Below are 22,540 nucleotides of genomic sequence, written 5' to 3'. Positions count from 1 at the left end.
AACGATTAGCCAGCTGGAAATGGTAACAAGTTGGCGACAGTCTAGTGTTAAGAAAAGGGTGGAACAATAATCAATGTTACGAAATAAACATAGTTTGCCATGTGCAAACCAACCATGGCAAAGAATTTACATATTTCCTATTTTAATATTTTGAATAAATATTTTGAAATAATATTTTGAACAAACAAAAACATATAACTAACCCCATGCAAACAAATAAATACGAAACTTAAACATGTGAGAAACTGAATAGGATAAGTAACAACTGATGTATGCTGCCAATGCCATATACACAATATCAGTTCAGAAATAAACTCAAACAAAATGAATGAAAACAGAAAATTGTTAAATCCCATTTAAAAACCCATAGCCGGTATAGTTAACTATTACTAAATATATTCAAGTATTTATTTTCTACCGTATTTTGAAGACCTTTGGCAGTAAACTCAACTTGCATCCTTCTTCAGTGATATCATATTTTTCATAAATATGGTCGTACAAAACCCCTCCATATTTCTCATCTCGCCACTCTCTGATTTTTTTCAATTTTCTTTCATTTGTCCAGTTAAATTTTGCAATGCACCACCTGTAAGGTAAAAACATGTCATCACTTTTTGCAATAACGACTCATCCAATAATCTTACCAAGCAGTATTATTTGTACAGAAATGATGCTGGAAGTCATTTTGATATAAGCTTGTTTCAAATTCATCCCAGTTCAATCCATCGGCACTTTTGTTAATCTTCAAAATTTGAGATTAAAAAAAACATGAAATCACTTTAAAAAATGAGAAAAGTGACTAGTAATCGATAACTGCTCTCAAAGCATTTCTTGCAACAGGTGAAAACATTATTTAATGTACTTCGTTCGATCATAATCATTCCAGTGACACACTGACATACATTACTAAACACACATGACTAAACACATAATGACGCACAAAATAAACAACGAAAAACAGTAAAGAAGTAATTGGGATTTGTTTTACGAAAAAAATACTTCGCAAAATCTATGTTGTTTGCGTCCTTTGTTATGGATGATTTAGTGCAGTGATTCCCAACCAAAACAATCTCAACGCGTACCTTCCAGTTGAGTGTTACAAAGTAACCTAGGGGATGAAGTAACGAATATTTTTGATCGCTTACGTTTTTTCAATTCAAACTATATCCACAAATTACGAAAACATGCTCGCGTATCACCTGGAATGCCGTTACCAATTTGGGAAACACTGATTTAGTATGAATGCTAAATGTGCACAAATAAAAATGTGCACAAATAAAAAAAAACACTAACCACAATCACTTGCTCAGTTTCAGAAACAAATGAAGTTGGTAAAGTGATGGAAATGTCCTTTTCAAACTTTAGATGGTTTGGTTCACATTTAAGCATTGGAGTAATTTGATTCTGTAGAAATGTTTTAATTAAAGTATTTTCTTCAAATTATTTCTAGCCATTACCGTTTCACTTCGCTTTCCATAATATGAGGTCAGTTTTATGAGCACTCGTTGATCCAAAGCATCTTCAGGGATTTCCACAATACATCCACCAACCTCTAATCTACCTCCTTCTTTCCCAACAAGTGATGAAGTGGAATCCACAAGCTCATAGTTGTCCTGTTCATATGTTTGTGTTGAATAGAAATGTAAAACCAAACAAAACTTATATAATAAGCAATGTGGAGCCAGGTCGAAACAGTGGTCATCTGTCTGCAGCTTATACACAAAACTTATATACTTAGTTATAGATATATTTTACAGATTTAAATCAACATTATTTTCTTACACGGTCTTGTAACTCCTTCACTTTGCATTCCATTAACTTTCTTCCTTCAGGAGATAAAGTCTGTAACAAATCTTCAGCAGTTTGTTGATAGTTAACGATGTTGTGCAAGCAACTAGCAATGTATTCTGCACCAACTTCATCAATTCTATTCCTGTTCAAGTTTATGGATTGCATCTGTAAAATAATAATTTTTTTGAAAAGAATAACGAAATACGATGTGTCAACTAATAATTTGGACCAACTCAGATTCCTTAAAGGTAGTTGACAACCAATAATTCACAAAAAACAAATAAGCATTGCTTGAAAGAAAACCTAAACTTGTTGCAACCATCTAAAGATTTAACAATATATGAGTAAATGCATGCAAATTTAACAGTAATTTTTCATACAATAATTACCATGTAAGGCATTTTGTTGACTGCTGCAGACAACGCGATTACTCCAACATTTGTAACTCCACATCCGTCCACATCAAGGTTTTGTACTTTATGTAAAAAAGTTGCCAAAATCTTGATTCCTTCATCTCCAAATGGATTGTTGCTGAGTTTCAAAAATTGCACCTAGAACATAATTAACATAATAATAAGAATATAAATCACAACTTTTAAAGTTGGCAACTGTAACAATTGAATAGTATAATATCTTATGCTTGTTTTAAATAAAGGCACTTCAGGTCTTATTGGAAAATGCTTTTGGTGCATTCTGTGAATTCTGTAAACAAGAAGGTTTAATAACAGCATATATGTGAACACTCAATATTTTTTTCATAGGCATCTGAACTTTGTGCGTTCATGCTACATGTGGTTGTTATGTAAACACCTAACTGCCACTGAAGTCGCAATGCCTCTCAAATCAATGTAGTCTACAGGGATGACAGAGGTACAGGACACAATGCTTTCTATTTCAGCTTTATTATATTTGTTTATTTTAGTTGTGTGAAAATTGACATTTGTCAAAGAAGTGAAAAAAAAATCAAAAATTTTAATTCAATTGCAAGTAACCACTTTCATAAGTCCTTGTTAACGTATTTACTCGATTGTAAGCCGCCCTTGAATGTAAGCCGCATGCGACGGTGTTCAAAAATTAATATAAGCCGCCCTCGAATGTAAGCCGCACAAACGGTAGGTTAAAAAACTTTATGGCTTACAATCGAGTAAATACGGTATGTGGTTTTATGTTTATATAGAAATGAAAACTAGTAAAGTTAGCCTCTATTCATCGGTTGACATTGCCTCCATTAACAATCTAATTCAGTAATGTGAGTGTGAGAATGAATATAAATAAATAATACATAAATCACAACAGCCTTGGTTTTACCTCGTGCTTCATTTCCTTAATTCCATCACAAAAGAATTTGAGTTCTTCCACTTTCAAGTTACAGTTACTTATATCGATTAACCACACAGATCGTTTGTACAGAACCAGACTCTGACCGATAAGACGAGCACGATCAAGTCCCATTGGTTGGTTGGAAAACTGTAATTCCATTGAAGGTCCTTCTGGTTGCTGACGTTTTTTTTTTACAGAAGGTTCTACAAAAAGGTCAAAAGAGTGGTTAACTTTTTAAATTTCCCTCTCTGAGAAAAAAAATTAAACCTAAAACGAGTGTGTGTTGAAAAATAAAAAACAAGCAGTAAGAAACTCAAACTTTATTACCTGTTGCATTCTTGTAACAGCAAACAACATTTGCAGTTACTAAACAACAAATGCATCTGAACTGATGTCAAACACAATATTTAGTGAAGCAAAAGGTGCAGTAGTGGCGACCGGACTGTAGTGTTCGCCTGGCATTGAAGCGTGCTATTGCCTTTTTCTCGTGTAGCGTTTGCCACCTTATATACTCGTGTTTTTTGTGTTGCTCGCCCTTCTGACTCTGCTTGATTCTCGCAATAAAGCATCGCGCTTTACTGGTGACCCCGAGGCTCCAAAAACGTTATTTGGAGGTCATGGAGACTGAACACGCTGTCGTACTTAAGCTGCCCACGTTCTGGCCAACCCAGCCACGTGTTTGGTTGCAACAAGCTGAGGCGCAGTTTGCGCTAAAGAAGATCACAGCAGATGAAACAAAGTACTTTCACCTGGTTTCGGCCTTGGACCAGGCCACAGCAGCGCGACTTATTGACTTGCTTAAACGACCGCCTGCCGAAAACAAGTTTGAAGCCATTTGAAGGCGCTTGCTGCAATCATTTGCCCTGTCCCCACAAGAACGTGCAGCCCGTCTCCTGAACATGCCACCGTTAGGTCAAGAAACCGTCAGTTTTCATGGACGAAATAAGTGCCTTGCTAGGTGACAACCACGCTTGTTTTCTTTTTCATCACTTATTTCTGCAGCACATGCCTGAGGATATCAGGGTGGTTTTGGCCCGTGAAGATACTGCAGACCCGCGGCAGCCTGCCCAACGGGCGGATTTATTATGGCTTTCTCGTAATAACAGCGCGGAATTTGCTGTCAGTCAGGAGCAACGCGCTCGGTCAGCTCCACGCCGCACTGCGAAGCCCTCCAGCATGTGCTTTCATCACAGGCGCTTTGGAGCAGACGCGCACCAATGCTGCCCTCCGTGCGCTCATCAGGGAAACAACAACGCCGGTTGCCTGTAATGGCTGGGGCAACCGGCGTCTCTTTAAGCCTGTTCTTTCTTTGGGACAAAATTTCCGGCCGCAACTTTTTGGTTGACACTAGTGCTGAAGTCAGCGCACTTCCCCCCACTGGCTTCGAACGTCGCACCATACCTAAGGGTTCCGTTCTCAAGGCCGCTAATGGGAGCTCCATAGCCACTTACGGCTACAAAGTTGTTCAACTGCACATCCCCTCTGGTGTTTATACATGGAAGTTCGTGTTGGCCGATGTCTCACGCCCTCTGCTCGGTGCTGACTTTCTCCGCGCTAATCGCCTGCTTGTCGACGTTGACAGGAAACGTCTTGTTCACGCAGAGGTGTTCGCGAGCTACCCCTTGAAAACGTCTCTACACCAACCGCCACAACTTCGCACTCTCAATTCCGTGCTTTGCCCCTGCGAGAAGTTGCTGGAGCAGTTTCCAAAGGTAGACACACTTAGATTTTGTGATTCCTTGCCTAAGCACGGTGTTCAGCACCACATTGTAACTGATGGCCGACCTGTGCATTGCCGAGTCAGGCGCCTCTCGCCTGAAAAGTTAGTGTTGGCTAAAGCCGAATTTCAAAAGATGCTAGATTTGGGCATAGTGCGCCGATCAGCCAGCCCGTGGGCATTCCCTCTCCACATGGTGGAAAAGCCTTCCGGCGGTTGGCGCCCTTGTGGCGATTATCGTCGTCTTAACGACGCTGTAGTGTTTGTGTTTCAATGATATCTCATGTGTAAACGTTTAGCCCATGAGTGCCACCATGCGACTGTGTTGGTAACTGTTTGTTTTCTATTCATTGTATTACACGATCTGGAGTCTGACGTGTGCCGGTGTTTCAGGCAGCTTAGTTAAATCTGGAGCCGAAACGCTACATTGGCGACGAGGATTGAAATGGATAACGTGCAGATGTTCGATTTGCGACCATTTGATTGTATCAGTTCGGGTGCAGGTTCAAGATGGACCAAGTGGCGACGCAGTTTTGAGCTTTACGCTGAAGGGAGAGCAATAAATAACGTAAAGCAAAAAAAAAAGTCTCATGCTTCATTGTGCAGGACAAGATGTCCAGGATATATATTTCACCTTGGAGAATATACGACGTACGCAGATACAGCTGATGCATTAACAGAATATTTTTTGCCATTGCAAAACGTCGCATTTGAACGCCATGAATTTCGCAAAATGGAACAAGGTTCGGAAGAAACTGTCGATCAGTTCATCACAAGGCTTAAACATAAATCAACCACTTGTGGTTTGGATGATGTGAGCGAACATATTCGTGATCAAGTTATTGAAAAATGCAAGTCACGATCGCTTCGTAAAAAGCTTTTGGAAAGGGGACATACATGAAATTGCGAGAACTGATGAAGCATCTGAAATTCAATCCACACAAATGGGGACTAGTGTTGCGAACATTCAGGAGGTTAAACTCCCAAAGCAGTACAAAAAGCCTAACTTTGTACAAAGATGCAAACGCTACAGGTGTGGTCGTGAAGGTCATAAAGGCGGCGACAGTGCGTGCCCTGCTAGAGGCAAAACGTGCCTGAAATGCAAACACCTTGGTCATTTTGCCGCGTGTTGCAAAACGAAGGCCCAAAGCACACATAGAAAATTAAGCTCTCAAGCCCGTCAATCCATACAAAATCCATACACGTAAATGAAGATGGATTTGTATTTAATACTGATGATTCTGGTTTGCAAGAATGTGGCACAGTAACGATTTGTGTTGGTGGTATACCAATAAAAATGATTATTGACTCAGGTTCAACCTGCAATGTGGTAGATCATATTCTGTGGGATAAACTTAAACAGCAAAAGATTATTTGCAAAACAGTTTTATCATCCAAGAAATTTTTTGCTTATGGTGCGACAGAACCTTTAAGTGTAAAAGGAATATTTACTGCAACGGTATCACACAAAAGTGGAATGTGTTTGGAAAATGTTGAATTTGTGGTAATCAAATCGGAAGAGAATCCACTTCTCGGAAAAGATACAGCGATGAAACTTGGTGTTTTGCAGTTTCCGACGCAAATTAATTCTGTTGATAAATTTCCTTCTCTGTTGTCTGAATATGAAAGCTGTTTCACGGGATTCGGAAAAATCAAGGATTTTCAGCTGAAGATACCCATTAATGATACAGTTAAACCTTTTGCACAACCAGTGAGGAGAGTACCCTACAATTTGCGGGAAAGGGTGACGCAAAAATTGCGTGAACTTGAAAAACAGGACATCATTGAAAGAGTGAAAGGTCCAACTCCTTGGGTGTCTCCGGTAATTGTCGTACCGAAACGTGACAACGACATTCGATTATGTGTTGATATGAGGAGGGCAAACACTGCTTTTGTAAGAGAATGTTACCCTATACCAACAATTGATGAAATTCTCAAAGATTTGAATAAAAGCCAAGTTTTTAGTAAGCTTGATGTAAAATGGGCATATCATCAGGTTGAATTGACCCCAGAGTTACGTGACATTACAACGTTTGTTACGCACGAAGGTCTTTTTCGATATAAAAGACTGATTATTGGAATTTCTTGTGCACCGGAAATGTACCAAAGAGTCATCCGACAAATGCTACAAGGTTGCAAGGGTGTTCATAATATACAAGATGACATTATTGTGTACGGTGTGTCCAACCAAGATCATGATGAGAACCTTAAGTCATGTCTGGACAGGATAAAGTCATGTGGATTAACCCTGAATAGGGCCAAGTGTCAATTTGGGATGGATAGATTATTCTTTATGGCCCATGTTCTAAGTGCTCGTGATGTAGGTCCATCGGATGTGAAGATTAAAGCGGTAGTTAACGCTAAGGAACCTACAACTTCACAGAGGTAAAAAGTTTTCTTGGTTTGGTCAAATATTGTGGTCGGTTTATTTCCAATTTGGCAACTATTTCTGAGCCATTAAGAGAACTAACACGTTTGGGGAGAACGGCAACAGGACTCATTTACTGCTCTTAAACATGCTCTTGCAGATGCAAAGGTGCTTGCCTACCATGATAAAAAGCAAAAACCCAGGTGGTAGCCGATGCAAGCCCTGTCGGGTTTAGTGCCATTCTCATTCAAGAGCAAAGAGGAGAAAAGCTTGTGATTAGTTTTGCCAGTAGAACATTGACAAGCGTGGAACGTCGCTATTCACAAACAGAGAAAGAAGCTCTTGCTCTCGTGTGGGCGTGTTAACGTTTTCACATGTATTTGTACGGCGCTGAATTTCAGTTATTGACTGATCACAAGCCCTTGGAATTTATTTTCTCCCCGCGATCGAAACCAAGCGCGCGTATTGAACCTTGGGTGCTGCGTTTGCAACCCTATACATACACGGTTAAACACATATCCGGTTCATCCAACATTGCTGACTGCTTATCAAGACTTCTGGACAAAAATGATGTAGAGGACGAAAGTAAAGCCGAAGAATATATTAACTTTGTAATTCGCCACTGTGTGCCTGCTGCTCTATCGCTGGATTTTATTCGTGTCCATTTGTCAAGGTTTGTCAAGGTTTGGATTTTCTTTATGTCTATCTGGACGACATTCTTGTCGCAAGTCCAACACATTCAGCCCACATGGAACATCTCGAGCAGCTTTTCCAACGGCTGTCGGACCACGATCTCGTCGTCAACTTACAAAAGTGCGAGTTTGGCAAAAGCAGCATCGAGTTTCTTGGGCATTTCGTCGACCATTGCGGCATCAAACCACTGTCCAGCAAAGTTGGCGCTGTAAGGAACTTCCCTGTGCCGCCAACCATCAAAGGTTTACAGGGGTCTTCAGGAATGGTCAATTTCTACCACAGGTTCGTGCCCAATATTGCCAATATTATGAAACCGCTCCATGGCGATTTAGCGGGCAAACGTAAACAACTGGTGTGGTCGGTTGACTTGCAGAAGGCTTTCGATAGGACTAAAGACGCTCTCGCCAATGCTACGCTTTTGCATCATCCACAGTGGCAGGCCTGCATCGTACTCACGACAGATGCCTCTGCGACCGCTGTGGGTGCGGTCCTTGAACAATTTTCCTACGATCATTGGGCCCCTCTTGCTTTCTTCAGCCGTCAGTTGAGAAAGCCGGAAACGAAGTACAGCGCCTTTAACCGCGAGCTTCTTGCGCTGCACCTGGCCATTAGGCACTTCCGCTATTTTCTTGAAGGGCGCAAGTTTACTGCGTACACCGACCACAAACCCCTTACTTTCGCATTCAAGAAGGCTGCCGACCCTTAGTCTGCTCGCCAGCAACGTCAACTCTCTTCTATTTCCGAGTTCACTACCGATGTCCGGCACATTAGTGCCAAGTCGCATGCTGTCGCGGACGTACTTTCCAGGTCTTTCTTAAGTGCCCTACGTGTGCCTCTATTCGACCTTGATTTCGAGGCTCTGGCACGCGCGCAACAAACCGATGAAGTACAGTCTTATCACACAGCAATCACCGGGTTGCATCTGCAAGATGTCCCGGTTGGCAATTCAGGAGCGCGTTAATGGCGCGTCTAACTGACTCCGATTGGTTAGATGAGTTACCGTGGGTGCTACTTGGTGTTCGGACCGCACTTAAAGATGACCTGCAAGCCTCTTCAGCCGAGCTTGGTACCACTTTGACAGTTCCTGGTGATTTTATTGCCCCTGCTGGCGACTCCACTGTCAAGTTTTTGCCGTCATTGCGGGACAACTTACAACGAATTTTGCCGCAGCCGATGTCACGTCACGCGAACCTTCGGGCGTCCGTCCCTTCCTCATTGAGGACCAGCCCATATGTATTTGTTCGTCGCGATGTTCATAGACCTCCGCTGACCAGACCATACGATGGCCCGTACAAGGTCTTGCTAGCGTCGGACAAAACATTTACTTTGGACATTGGAGGTCGCTCACAAACGATTTCAATCGACCGCCTTAAGCCGGCTCACGTCGATCTCACGATACCAGTTCCGGTACCGCCAGCGAGAGGCAGACCACGGAGCAATGTACGACCACCGCAACGCTATTCAGCGTGACACTTGCCCGCTTCTGGAGGGGGGTCCTGTGGCGACCGAACTGTAGTGTTCGCCTGTGCATTGAAGCGTGCTATTGCCTTTTTCTCGTGTAGCGTTTGCCACCTTATATACTTGTGTTTTTTGTGTTGCTCGCTCTTCTTACTCTGCGCGATGCTCGCAATAAAGCATCACCCGCTTTACAGTAAAAGAAAGAATTCACTTGTTGTTTGGTGGGGGTAAATTCATTTACATGGAAAGTTTAATGCAAAGGGTTTATGAACTAAAGCACAATTCACAGCTTGTTATTAACTAGCTTCCTACGATGAGTAAAATCAGTTCAGACAAAGAATATTTTTTACCTTGTTTTTCTGCATCGCTTTCAGAAAAAATGCTTCTTCGATCACTAATGTAACCAGAATCTGCTGTGGATCTTTGATCAAACTCCTTTAAATCTGAGATTGATATTCCATCTGTAATGCAAGTGATATACACAACAAAGATTCTTCACGAAAAGGTCATAGTTTGGGTTTTAATTTTAAATTGCAATATGCCAGGAATTTCATATTAGTTTTAATTGTTTGGCATACCAGATAGTTTTAATTCATCCATATGAATTTTCTGCAATACAAAAGAGTGAAATGATTAACATGGTTAAATTTTGAAGAACACAGTAATAGGCAACTTCAGCATATATTTTTCCACTTTACACAACCTAGAAGAGAAACAAAACTTCTTACTGGGCCACCCTGGCTTTGGAAATCTTCCAAAATTTTGACAGATTGAAAATCCAACCCACAACCAACCAACCATATTTCCTTGACATCTCCTAAATTCTCACATATGACATTGACTTCATCGACCCCAAGTGAGTTGAAATTCCAGGCAACAACTTTTAACTTTAAGTATTAAAAAATTGTCAGTAATATCATCACAACTACTATCATTGTTAATGCCATAACTGAAAAAACCTTGTATCTCATTTTTCCAATTGCTCCACAAATCAGCTTCAATGTTTTGGAGTTCAGGTTGCAATAGCTCAGATCTAGGACAAGATCAGAGCGTTTTGTTCTTGGTAGAAAATCTGCCAAAGCATGACACGAAGAAAACGATAATGTGGTCCCAGAAAACTCCAACTTTTGGGGACAAAACAAAGCAAGTTTGTTTCTCCAGTATTCCAAGCATTCTTGCAAATCGAGGAGTAGATCTAAAAATGTAACACACACTGAAGTTTCAGTATTGGAGTGGGCTCAAGTGACTAAACAACCCTGTAAACATAAGCAGGTTCATGAAAGTTACAACCTATTATAGTTTACACCATTATTTGCAACTGCCCTGCTTATCAATCCTTTGTGCCCACCATCAACAAAAGTTTTCTCTATGACAATAAAACTAAATATTTCTGGTCTAAATGACTGATTCAAAATCGAAAACAGCACAACGGTAGTAGATTTGGTATGACTGGCATGGAAACTTGGTCAAAGTGCAAGACCAATGGAGCAAGAACACAAAAGACAAATGCAAAGGACAAATGCTATTTGAAAGTTATTCGATCAAAAGCGGAACAAGATAAGAGACAAGAGCTCTTTTATACCTTATGATTGTACTAAACTCTTTACAAAAATCATGTGAATAGCAAGACATACGATAATGTTTCTAAATACCTTGTAAAATGTAGTGGGATGAGGTTTGGAGGTGATGTGAAAGCTTTTCAAAGAGTTTCTGATGTCTGTCTGCGAGTAAACACAAATGTGCAAATCTGTAAAACTTTTGTAACTTTCCTAATTAGATATGTGGCATAATAAGGCTATACTGATATATCACTTTTTTGTTTTTTGTACCCACAAACCATTGACTATTTACAGTATTAAAAGGACCCTACACTATGAATATATTCTTAACACTCAAGTGCCAATATTACCAAAACTTTAACAGCCAAGCCTGGTAAAGCTTCTTTTCCAGACAGCTCAAGATATTAAAAAGCACTGGAGTTTGAACTCATAACCCTGGTCATTAGGAACCATCGTTCAACCAACTAAGGCATGGGAATTCCAAAAATGGAAACACCCAGTTTGGATGCGATGACACTGCCGAGAGCAGGGAATTTGAAAATTTAACCTTTTCCTGCATTTTTTTATGTTTTTTTAGTCAAGCATATTCATTCTGTAACACATAATACACTGTCAGTTGTCAAATCGTATGCAGCGCAGTTTAAAAAATAAAGGATTGTTGTTATGCTATGTTTTCTGCTTTGTAAATATTTATAACCATTTTCCGGCGACTGTTTTGAATGTTGGGCCTTGGAAGTTGTTGCAACACCTAATGTTTTGGATGAAGTAATTTGGCAAAGTTTTGTCAGCAAAAAAACAAAAAAAAAAACACATTTTTAATACACAAATACCAAATATAGTATAGTACTAACGGATTTCATGGATCTTGGAAATTGTCATACCGCTGACAGCACTATTGACCGGATCAGATTCCGAACTGGTTTCACTACGTCCACTTCCAGAAGCTTTGATTGAAAATTATAAAAAAAAATAATGGTCATTAAAGCACAAACTTTGCAATGCGCTGCACATACCTGGTTTGTGTCCGAGCAAAAGGCCACACACAAAACGACGAACCATTGCCCAGTGGGGTTCATTAATCAAATCGTCCACGATTTGATCAAATTCTTCATCTGACATGAACATAGAAATGTAGTATGCACCAAACATTTCCTGCAGAACTTGATGAAGGTAGTAGAAGAGAACATTTCTCCCATCAAAGACTTTACGACTGGGAAGCCATGAGAACTTTGCCATTTTGAACACTACATCCTGTACTTTTACATCTTCTAAACCTACTTTTTGAAGGTCGTCATGTGTGAACACAACGGTTTTACGAACCATGCCTTCATATGCCATTTGGCCAAGTGGCAATTTGAGGTTTTCTAAATTCTCTCCTTTTAAATGCTGAGAGTGACCAAGTTGTTGCAAAACTTCATCAAATACATTAGTTATGGTGGAAACACTGTGTACCTCACCAAATAACCCAGCATAAACAATAAATTGTAAAAGCATTGGATTGCGACATAAATCAAGCAACTGTGGAGATTTAGTTTCAAGTTTGTTCCACAGTTCATTTGCTTTATCACCTGAGTAGCTATCAAACAGTATCTTTGCATCCTCAGGAGAAAGATCACTGACATAAATTGTTGGCTTAGGTCGGAGTCCTAATGGTATTAATAGTAATGAGTGAGGTCGAGAGGTAAATATCAATGTAGATTGTGGAAAAAATTGCCTGCTGCAAAGGTTAGCAACCAGTTGTGGTACTGACAAGGGAGTGCCATACTTCACATTTACAGGTGCCATGTTTTCTAGTGTCCAGGTTGCCTGATCTAATCCATCAAAAAAAAAAACACACTTTTCTGGGTTCATTATCATCCACTGGAAGACCAAACTGAGTGTTTCCCGTGAAGCATGGTGGAACTGGCTATCCAGCAGAAGCTCCTGCAAAGTAAGCTTTCTGTAGCCATAGTTTAGATACATGAACTGAAGATGAAGCACTAAATGATCTTCTGTTCCTAGTTTCCTGCACAATCTCTTTGAAAGAGTGGTTTTGCCGCATCCAGCCGGTCCAAGAAAAGCTAGAAATATGCCTTGGTTTTTGTGTTCTTTAAAGCTTGAAACTAGTTGCTGAAATTTGATGTGTTTACCATCAAATCGATCATTGTCCCCCTTGCGTGTTGATGGCTGAAATTCATTCTCCTTTTTAGGATCAATTCCTTTGTAAATATCAGTATCTATTAGTGTTGGTTGAACCTCTGGTATTTTAACCTTTTGCAACTCTTCACTGTAAGGGACAACATCTGGATCAAGATTTTCAAGCTGATATTTTTGGATTTTATCAACTGCCTGGTGCAACTTTTCTTCTGCAAATTTTAAACAGGTTTTTCAGATAATAAATCTATGTTACTGTGGTTTCCTGAGAAACAGTGAGCTCTAGCATCTATGTTTGCCTGGTTTATTTTTAGTGCAGCATGCTGCATACTGTTGGTGTGGCTTACATATTTTTCATTGGTAGCTAGATTGCTGACAACCATTACCAATAATGTTGAATGCATTCAGTAAAACATTATCTGCAGTGACAATTTTAATGTGATGTTTTCCACGTCATTTAATCAGTCTAATGGTGTAAGTCACATAATATGTTTAATTAGATTCTATTGAGAAAGCTATTATTAATAAATGGCATTAAGCTTTTCGTCAGAACTTAATTCTAAAAAGCCAGCTGATAATAAAGTATTTGCATTATTTGTCACATTGTCAGTGTTACCTGCGCAGTGTCAGATGGAAGAAATATTCAGACTCATGATGCCTACGGCATTATAGCCATGGCTAGTAAGTAAATGATTGATTTAATTCAATGTAGGTTTACGGTTTGGCCCCTCTTAAAATTGTATTTATGATTTTTGTCCAATAGCTTATTTGTTATGTTTTAGTTTGGAATAACACTCGTTTTTCCTTTTTGTATGCTAAAGGTTATCAATCTCATGTAATCAAACGCTATTTCGTTTCATATTTTAATAGAAACTGTTCTAGCCGTGCTTTGCCAACAGCGGCTTGTAATTGCGGTTTTTATCAAATTGATGAGTTTCTTAACAACAACCATTAATAGCTTTTTTCCTAAAATCAACTTGTCTCCAACAACACTTGTTTGACGCGGGTGGAAACTTTCCATTTAAAATTACAATTTAAAAAACCTCATGTCAAATCACAAAGAGAAACATGTTTAGCTTTGGGCTCGACTTGAACACAAGTAAGCTATTTGTATTGTAAACTTCCCTTGTAAAGCTACCATACCTTGTTTATCTTCCGATTTCTGCAATGGTTGAGTCTGATAGTGATGTACGTCACCAGTATGTAGGTGTAGGTTCTGTAATGGAACCAGCAAAAGTTACCAAACACACTAATATTAATCGTACAAAAAGAATGTAGAATTCGGGTTGTTTTGTTTGTTGATTACGTGTTCAGCTGCAATTGAAATGTTTCCTGACTCCTGACTCCAGACTCCAGATAAACCAAACTTGGGTTAGTTTGTTTTATTCAGAATACACCAAGACACAACACAGATATGTGGGAATCAGACGCACAAGCACGCCAAAATGTAGAACAGAATGGTGAAACTACACTAGGTTAAAGCCCAGTGCAGAATGAATTCGTGCCACAGAAACCACAGATTTAAAGACAATCAAAACAGGGTAAGAATGCCGTCGCGTGAGCTACGATACTGTCATTATGTGATTACAGTCAATTCTCCCTGGGCAGTTCCAAGAACTGTGGTATTTATCTGGGCGGTACAAAACTGCAAGTCATTCTCATTACGTCACATCATAAACGTTAGACTAGTCTCACCCCAAAAAGTGTTTTCCATAACAGGCAAAAGAACGATATGGAAGAGAAAAAGAGAATAAGAAGAAAAGTGATATTTTAGCTTTGCCAAAGTACATGTCACAAAATAATGGCCAAATAACAAACCAAGTAAAATATGTGAATCAGCAGTTACGTGCTTCATCAAAACAAAACTAGAGCAAGGATTTTTCCTATTGGGGCTTCAGACATAAGAGTGAGTGAGGAGGCATATATTCGGCGACCTTGCTTAATTTCGCGCCATGTACTATAAAGGCGTCATGCCCCGTGCTGACATTTGTAATGCAGACACGTTAAGGGTTGAATCCACATTTCACATTTAACAGACGTCAATTACGCAAGGAATAATATTAACTAACGTTTCGGTGACAATATGACTTAACAAAGTTTAAAAACCCTTTTACAGAAAGTGAACATAAGGGGGTTAGTATTACATAACCACTAAGGGCTAGGCGTTTGCTTAAAAAAGTAGAAACAAAAACAACATGCGCATTACCAGGTAATTTTCGATAATGTTCCGACGTTTGTTGCCAAGATTTCTTGAAGTATCCTTGATGTTTGCAATGGCAGGTAAAAATTCAGTTCATTGCCTTTAACAATCCATGACCGTTGACAGCGAAATTGTATAGTCCAACAGCATTCCATAGGTTTGACTGTGAAGGTCTTGAAATAAAATCCACCTTCCCTCGCGCAACAGACTTTGTCGGGTTACATTCTTGCCTGTTGGCATCGGTCCAACACAGTGTGATGGTCCGCCGAAATTGACTGTGTGATTTCCCGCAGCGACACGCCAACGCCCGCCGGCCGACCTGGCCAAACCAACGAGACGGAATGAATCTCCAATAAGCTCGATTAAAGCGCAGGGCTGGAGTTGACGAATCCTCAGGAAAACACTCGTGGATGAAAATTGGGAAGAACGGTTGATGAATCCAAGAGAGATGGTAGTAGCAACGGTCCAACAATGGAAAGCGAGGAACCTTGAAAATCTCAGCAAGATTTGAGAGATTTGCGCGTTAATTTGCAACTGTGCGCAATCCAAGAGACAGCGAAATGAACGCCGAGATTATGGCTCGAATATAGCTTGATAAATATTCAACCAGATGGCGATTTTGATGAAAGATTATAAAAGAATCCTCGTGGCAGTTAGATGTTGAAAGAATTACGACCAAAAGTACAACTGGTTTGGTACTCTCGGTCAAGTTTGTCGTTCGTCTTGGAAGAATTAGTTTCAATCTTCTTTCTTCGAATTTTGCAGGAACTTTTGCAGTTACGGGGTCGCCCACCCACCAGGGTTGCCAGGGTGGCGATATTCCCGCCCGATTGGGCTGGTTTTCAACATCGAGTTGCGGGTTATTTTTACGAGTTGCGCGTTGCGGTTTATTGGGCGGGTTCGCCAATGACATTTTCAACCCCTATAATCACGCATTCTGGCACTGATGTCTTATACCAAGAGTAAACCAATGCGTTCATTTCCCGACAAACGAAACAATCGTACGGCGCAGAGAGTACTAATGCGTTTAGAGAAACACGCAGTGGGTGGGTGGGTGTTCGGGTGGGTGCGACATAAACTTGAACCATGCAACTGGAGTCGTTTTTGCAAAGCAGCAATGGTGCGGAGGAAATGTTATTTTTGCAAACAAATTAAAAAAATATAGTAACCAATGAACTATAGATTGCTTGAGGAAACAATGCAGTCAAGAGGTCTTTCGTAGTGTGTAAATTTTTTTGCCATAATGCTTACAGCTTCCACGTTTGATCGCTTTACGCAAGTTGTTGGTTTCAGTTATATTATGACCCAAATTCATCGAATATTGCAACGTTTTTGCTATGTATTAATGCTTCTTGCAATTAAAAAAAACGTAATAGGTAGCGCCATGGTCAGAACCAAATGTGAAAAAAACGTAACCGCGGTAGGTTAAAGCTAGCGAGTGCGACAATTCACTAACAGTTGTCGATTTCAAGCTAAATCAGAGTAAAATTGGGCTGGTTTTGGGCTTGTTTCAGAAATTTCTTGTTTAGGCGGTTTTTGGGCTAGTTTTGACAAGGCGTTGGGCGGTTTTAGAAAATTTTACCTGGCAACACTGCCACCCACCCACTGCGTGTTTCTCTGAACGCATTATTACTCTCTGCGCCGTACGATTGTTTCGTTTGTCGGGAAATGAACGCATTGGTTTATACTTGGTGTAGGATACAGATCCTTAATTGCCGTGTACTTTTTTATATGCGTGCAATTCTCAACCTTTTATTCCAATTTGCAGTTTCACAGCAAACAGATAAATAAAACTAGAATAAACACGATTTAAAACTAAATGCCTACACGGCTCCACCTTATTCAAATAGAATGCAACTTATCACAGCCAAGAAGGCATTAAAATAACGTACAAATAACTAGATTGCAATGGATACACTAACTCAACATTACAAGCACGCGCACAACCCAAACACAAAATAAGTTTCCGCGCATGAGTGCACCCACAGAAATCATACTCAGTTCTGTCCGTTACATTCCGACCCCTAAATAATGACCACATAATTATTTATCAATATAACGGCAGAACAAACACTAAACAACACCACACACAAGTCATGCTGCCTCCAGGAGACAAATCTTACGTACATCGCGTTTGAATACAGCACGCGCAGTACGAACACACACTCTGCGAACAGATCCTTCCTTGTCGGGGAAGACCTCTTCAATCATTCCTTTTGGCCAATCACCGCGTGGTATCTGGTTATCAGCAATTAAAACTAAATCTCCAACAGCAAGGTTTCGCGAAGGATGCATCCACTTCTGACGCACCTGGAGCAAAGGCATATATTCGCGCATCCAGCGCTCCCAAAACCAATCAGCCAACATCTGCGCCATGCGCCAGGATCGACGATAACCATCTGCCTTGCAAAAAACTCCAGGAGAGAGGGAAGGATGAAGCGAATTGATCAACAACCCATTTGGTGTGAGAGCCTTCAAATCCTTGGCATCGTCACTAACTGATGTTAGCGGACGATTGTTCAGTATACGTTCTACCTCACTTATTAAGGTCGTTAAGGTATCATCGGTCAAAGAAGTGCTCCCAAGCAAAGCGCACAGAATCCGTCGAACTGACCGGATGATTCTCTCCCATATTCCTCCCTGATGACTGGCCGCTGGTGGGTTAAAATGCCGATTCGTCCCAACTTCCAGCAAACTTGAATGGACATGATGTTGATTCCATTGACTGATTCTTTCCCGAAGCTCCTGCTCTGCGCCGACAAAATTTGTTCCATTGTCGCTAAACATATCAGTCGGGACACCACGGCGACAAGTGAAACGACGATATGCGTTAATAAACGCCGAGGTATCCAGTAACGGAGACACTTCCAAATGCACTGCCCTTGTGCATAAACACGTAAAAACACAAACGTAGCGTTTAACTTGACTTCTTCCAAGCTTCACAAAGAAAGGCCCCATATAATCTACACCAGTACTTGAAAACGGAGGTTTTCCAATTGTAACTCGCTCCAGAGGCACCTGCTCCAATATCTGCGTCCCGGGTTTGGCGCTCCTTAATTTGCACAAAAGGCATTTCCGCAAAACACTTCTCACCGCGGAATGTCCTTTAATTATCCAGTACTTGAGTCTTAGAGAAGCAAGAACATGTAGCACCCCACAATGTCCTTATCTCTAATGTGGCAGTCCATGACTAGCAATTCGGTGACATGGTGCCGATACGGCATGATGATTTGATGCATACGTTCTTGGTCCAAATTCGCTCGTTGCAGTCGTCCTCCAACATACAGTACATCCTTAACGCGACACGGGTTGAGAGGACACAAATTAGATTTGTAATTGGGTGTAGTAGTAGTATGGTGCAAAGCTTCTGCAAAACTCTCATAGTTCAACAAACATCTTACATCCTCCGGAAATGACTTTCGTTGCACAAGTCGAACAATGCTCAGTGTCGCATTTGTTATCTCGTGGGTTGTAAGTCCCTCAACTTCAAATGTTGGTCTTCTATCCTCTCGGCGAGAGAATTTCCAAATTATCCACCGTTTAAAACGCAGCAACCACGCGACCGCCCTCTGTAGCCTTTTGAAACACGAATAGCGAAGCAGCAAAAGATGCAGCACATCTGGAGACGCAATCGTGACATACACACGCCGCTGTCTCTTTATCTCCAAATCGTCCTGGAATAAACCAATTTCCAAATTCGGCCGGCTTGGCCAAAATTTCGCCTCCTTCTGCAAGAACTCCGGTCCTTCAAACCACGTCCGTACATTACTGTATTCCTTCGGCATTACACCACGCGAAGCAATATCCGCCGGGTTATCCTTGGTACCAACGTGATGCCACTGTGAAGGCTTCGACAAGTCATGAATCACAGCAAGACGGTTGGCGACAAATGTCTGAAATCTTGTTGAAGTGTTGTGGATATAGTGCAACACGGTCAACGAATCGGTCCAAAACATCACGTTGTCGATGACGTAATCCAACTCGCGCACCACCATAGCACCGAGCTTCGCTGTAATAACAGCAGCTACCAACTCCAGCCGCGGAACGGTAACGGGCTTTAAGGGAGTGACTCGGCTTTTGCCGCAAACTAATGAAATACTGACATGACCAACCGAGTCAACAAATCGAAGGTAGCACACTGCACCATATCCTAAATTACTAGCATCCCCAAAGCAATGTAATTGTACAGAAGTAAACCCTAAAGGTGGCCTTAAACAACGAGGAATGTGCAGGTGCTCCAACAGAGGCAATTGTCTAAGCCACTCTTCCCAGTGCACTAATGCATCTGAAGGAAGGGGGTCATCCCATCCTAAACTTAAGTTACAAAGACCCTGCAGAAGGCACCGCATGGGCAGAAGAAAAGGCTGAATGAAACCTAAGGGGTCATACACTTGACTCATCATTGACAAAACCCCTCTACGGGTATAGGGCTTGGGTGATATGTTTACTCTAAACCCAAAAGAATCCTTAACTATGTCCCATCGGACACCCAGTGTACGACCAACTAACTGGTGTTCAAAGTCTAAATCAAGGAAGGAAATATTGTGGTTTGAGCCAGGAAGTGACTCAAGAACCTCTGAAGAATTGCTTACAAATTTAGTCAAATGAAAGCCCCCCATATCCAATATTGTGGTAACGTCCCTTACCAAGGTAATTGCTTGCTTCGTAGAAGTGACTGACACCAGCCAATCATCCACATAAAAATTGTTTGAAACACTCTTTGCAGCATCTTCACCAACAAGATGGCTGTTATCCGACACGGTCTTTTTCAATGCAAAACTTGCACAGCTGGGAGAACTTGTTGCTCCAAACAGGTGGACCATCATTTGATAATCAACTGGTGGCTTTGTGAAATCACCTGCAGGCCACCAAAGAAACCGCAAAGAGTCACAATCCACAGGCAGGACTCTAACCTGATGAAACATGGCTTTAATATCCGCTATAATTGCCACAGGGTCTTGGCGAAAGCGTAAAAGCACACCAACAAGAGAGTTGGTCAAATCAGGGCCGTGAAACAGATTGTCATTAAGAAATGTTCCTTTGAACGTTGCTGCACAGTCAAATACAATGCGAAACTTCTTCCCAGTGGCATGATGAGGAATATACCACGTTTTATCAGTACGCTTCAGACATTCATCCGGAATCCGACGAGCAAATCCGTTTTCAATGTAATTGGCAATCTTCTTCTTATATTGCTTACAAAGCTTCTCGTCATTCTGTAAGCGACGCATAAGGTTCTTTAGTCTCCTCTCTGCCATATTTCTATTGTACGGCAGCTTTACGTTATCAGACTTCCAGGGCAGGCTCATTTGGTAATGTCCATCCACCAAAGTGGCCGTGCTTTCCATCACAGCAAGAGCCCGCTTGTCCTCCAATGAGTATGTGGGCTTATGACCTCCCTGATCCATGAAGTCTCGTCCAAATATTTCATCAAGTTGACCACACTGATCACAGCTAGTCTGTACAAAATTTACTGATGCTTGAGGCTCTCCCCTGTAGCGTTCTGTACCAAACAGACACCATCCAAGCGGTGTATGTAATGCATCAGGTTCTCCATGACCTCCACGGATAATCTCTGTATATTCATGAACTTCAGGCAGATCAGCTGCCAGCAATAAATCAACCACACCATCTCGAACCACGGGTAAGTCTAAATGGCTAATATGTGGGTATCTTAAACTGTCTTCGCCAACAGGAATGCTCCCAGCCAAGCTGGGTAATTTCGGAACAACCCTAACATCAGTTAGGTCATAGGCGATATCAGCATGTTGTCCCACACCATGAACAGAAAGAGTCACACAACAACTATCAATCTTATGCGTCCCTGCTATAGTTTCTATAGACAAAGGATTCAACCTGCCACTAAGCCCAAGCTTATCCATTAGGCGAGAAGAGCACAGGGTCGTATTCGCACCATTATCCAAAAATGCATATGTAAGTACACATTTATCCGATGTAACAGTACGTACCTTGACGGGCACAACTTTCAATCGCACATTAAATGATCGAGCAGTAGACGTTGAAGCAACAACACCGACCCCATTTACCGTATCTGGGTCAATGGAGCTTCGCCCCTTCTGTGACTGTCCCAATGCATTGTTAATCTTGCTCCAATGTAGCAGTGTATGATGCGACTTGCTACAACCTTTTACTTGGCATGTCTCTTCAGATGGACATGCATCAATGTAGTGTCCAGCCCCAAGGCACTTAAAGCACAGTCTGCAACGACGGGCCAACTGGTATTTCTCCTTGAGGGACCGTCCTATAAATGACTTGCAATCCTTTAAGCTATGTCGTCCACCGCAATCTCGACATTCCACCAACCCTTTACAATGATGTCCATCAGACTCCGTGTTCGCTACAACCGTATTAAACACACTTCGAGATTGTTTACCAAACTGGTTCCTAACCTTTGTCTTTTGAGTGTCCCGCACAAGGTATTTCATCATCGGCGACAGAATGTCTTCACACTTAACTTCCAAGAAATTAAGCAAAGTCTGGAACGTTGGAGATATTCCTTTGAGTCTAAGTTTCGAACACTTTGTAATGAACTGTGCAATATAATCCGGTGGCATTCTCTGAGCCACAGCCTCCAAATTCTGTGGCAAGTCCAGCGTGTAGCGACAACTCCATCTTCCAAACAATTTGTAACTTTCGGCTGCCTGCGCACGAAACATTTGCAAACCTCGAAAGTCATTTTCTCGCAGCTGGTTCCTTCCAATCAGTTTGACCATATGTGCACGAACCACCAATTCAATTCGTCCATGACGATGGTGTAGTATTTTCAATGCTTCAGAATAGCCCATATCAGATGGCAAACTTTTGCATTCCACAATGTTAGACCTTGCACGTTCAGTGCAAAATTCACAAAGGTAACTAAGTTTTTCAGAGTTACTAAGGTTTGTTTGATTGATCTGACGATCAAAGTCATTCAGGAATTTGTGATAGTTGTACGGGTCACCATCAAACTTCTCTATGGTCAAGCGTGGCAAATTAAAACTTTGTTTGATCATTTCAGCAAAAAACACCATATCTGAAGTCGGTCTAGTACCTGATACTGCAGGTCCAAGAGGTTGGTTCATAGGGCTTTGATCAAGAGTCCCATATTCCACGTCAGCGTTTCTCCCTTTGCCTGGAATATCAGTATCGGTTGCAGGCAAAATACCAGTTTCCCTCCGAGACGGCGGCAAATCTTTATGCGCCCCGTCCAATTCTAACAGTGGACCTAACGAGTTTGATGCAACAAGTGGTGATTCGTGATCAGCACGAACATTTACAGATGCAGCATTAACATGTGGTCT

General features: G+C 41.2%; 1 protein-coding gene and 1 pseudogene across 1 annotated transcript in view; one reads left to right on the top strand and one right to left on the bottom strand.

The window, feature by feature from the left end:
• LOC145909719 (uncharacterized) overlaps positions 1 to 22,540 on the bottom strand; it is a 40,673-nt gene that overhangs the window by 12,766 nt on the left and 5,367 nt on the right. The window contains exons 2-6 of the mRNA XM_082997073.1: positions 14,183 to 14,255; positions 11,920 to 13,251; positions 11,758 to 11,850; positions 11,000 to 11,068; positions 10,307 to 10,542 (exon numbers count right to left, since the gene is read on the bottom strand). Coding sequence (XP_082853199.1) covers positions 10,307 to 10,542; positions 11,000 to 11,068; positions 11,758 to 11,850; positions 11,920 to 13,251; positions 14,183 to 14,255 — 1,803 coding nt within the window. The remainder of the gene's footprint in view (positions 1 to 10,306; positions 10,543 to 10,999; positions 11,069 to 11,757; positions 11,851 to 11,919; positions 13,252 to 14,182; positions 14,256 to 22,540) is intronic.
• On the top strand, positions 3,729 to 4,380 carry LOC145908627 (uncharacterized; annotated as a pseudogene).

The sequence above is a fragment of the Ascidia mentula genome, chromosome 7, assembly GCF_947561715.1.
Source record: "Ascidia mentula chromosome 7, kaAscMent1.1, whole genome shotgun sequence".
NCBI lineage: Eukaryota > Metazoa > Chordata > Ascidiacea > Phlebobranchia > Ascidiidae > Ascidia > Ascidia mentula.
Note: the sequence above shows the minus strand (reverse complement) of the source record. Positions and strands in the feature narration are given on the sequence as shown.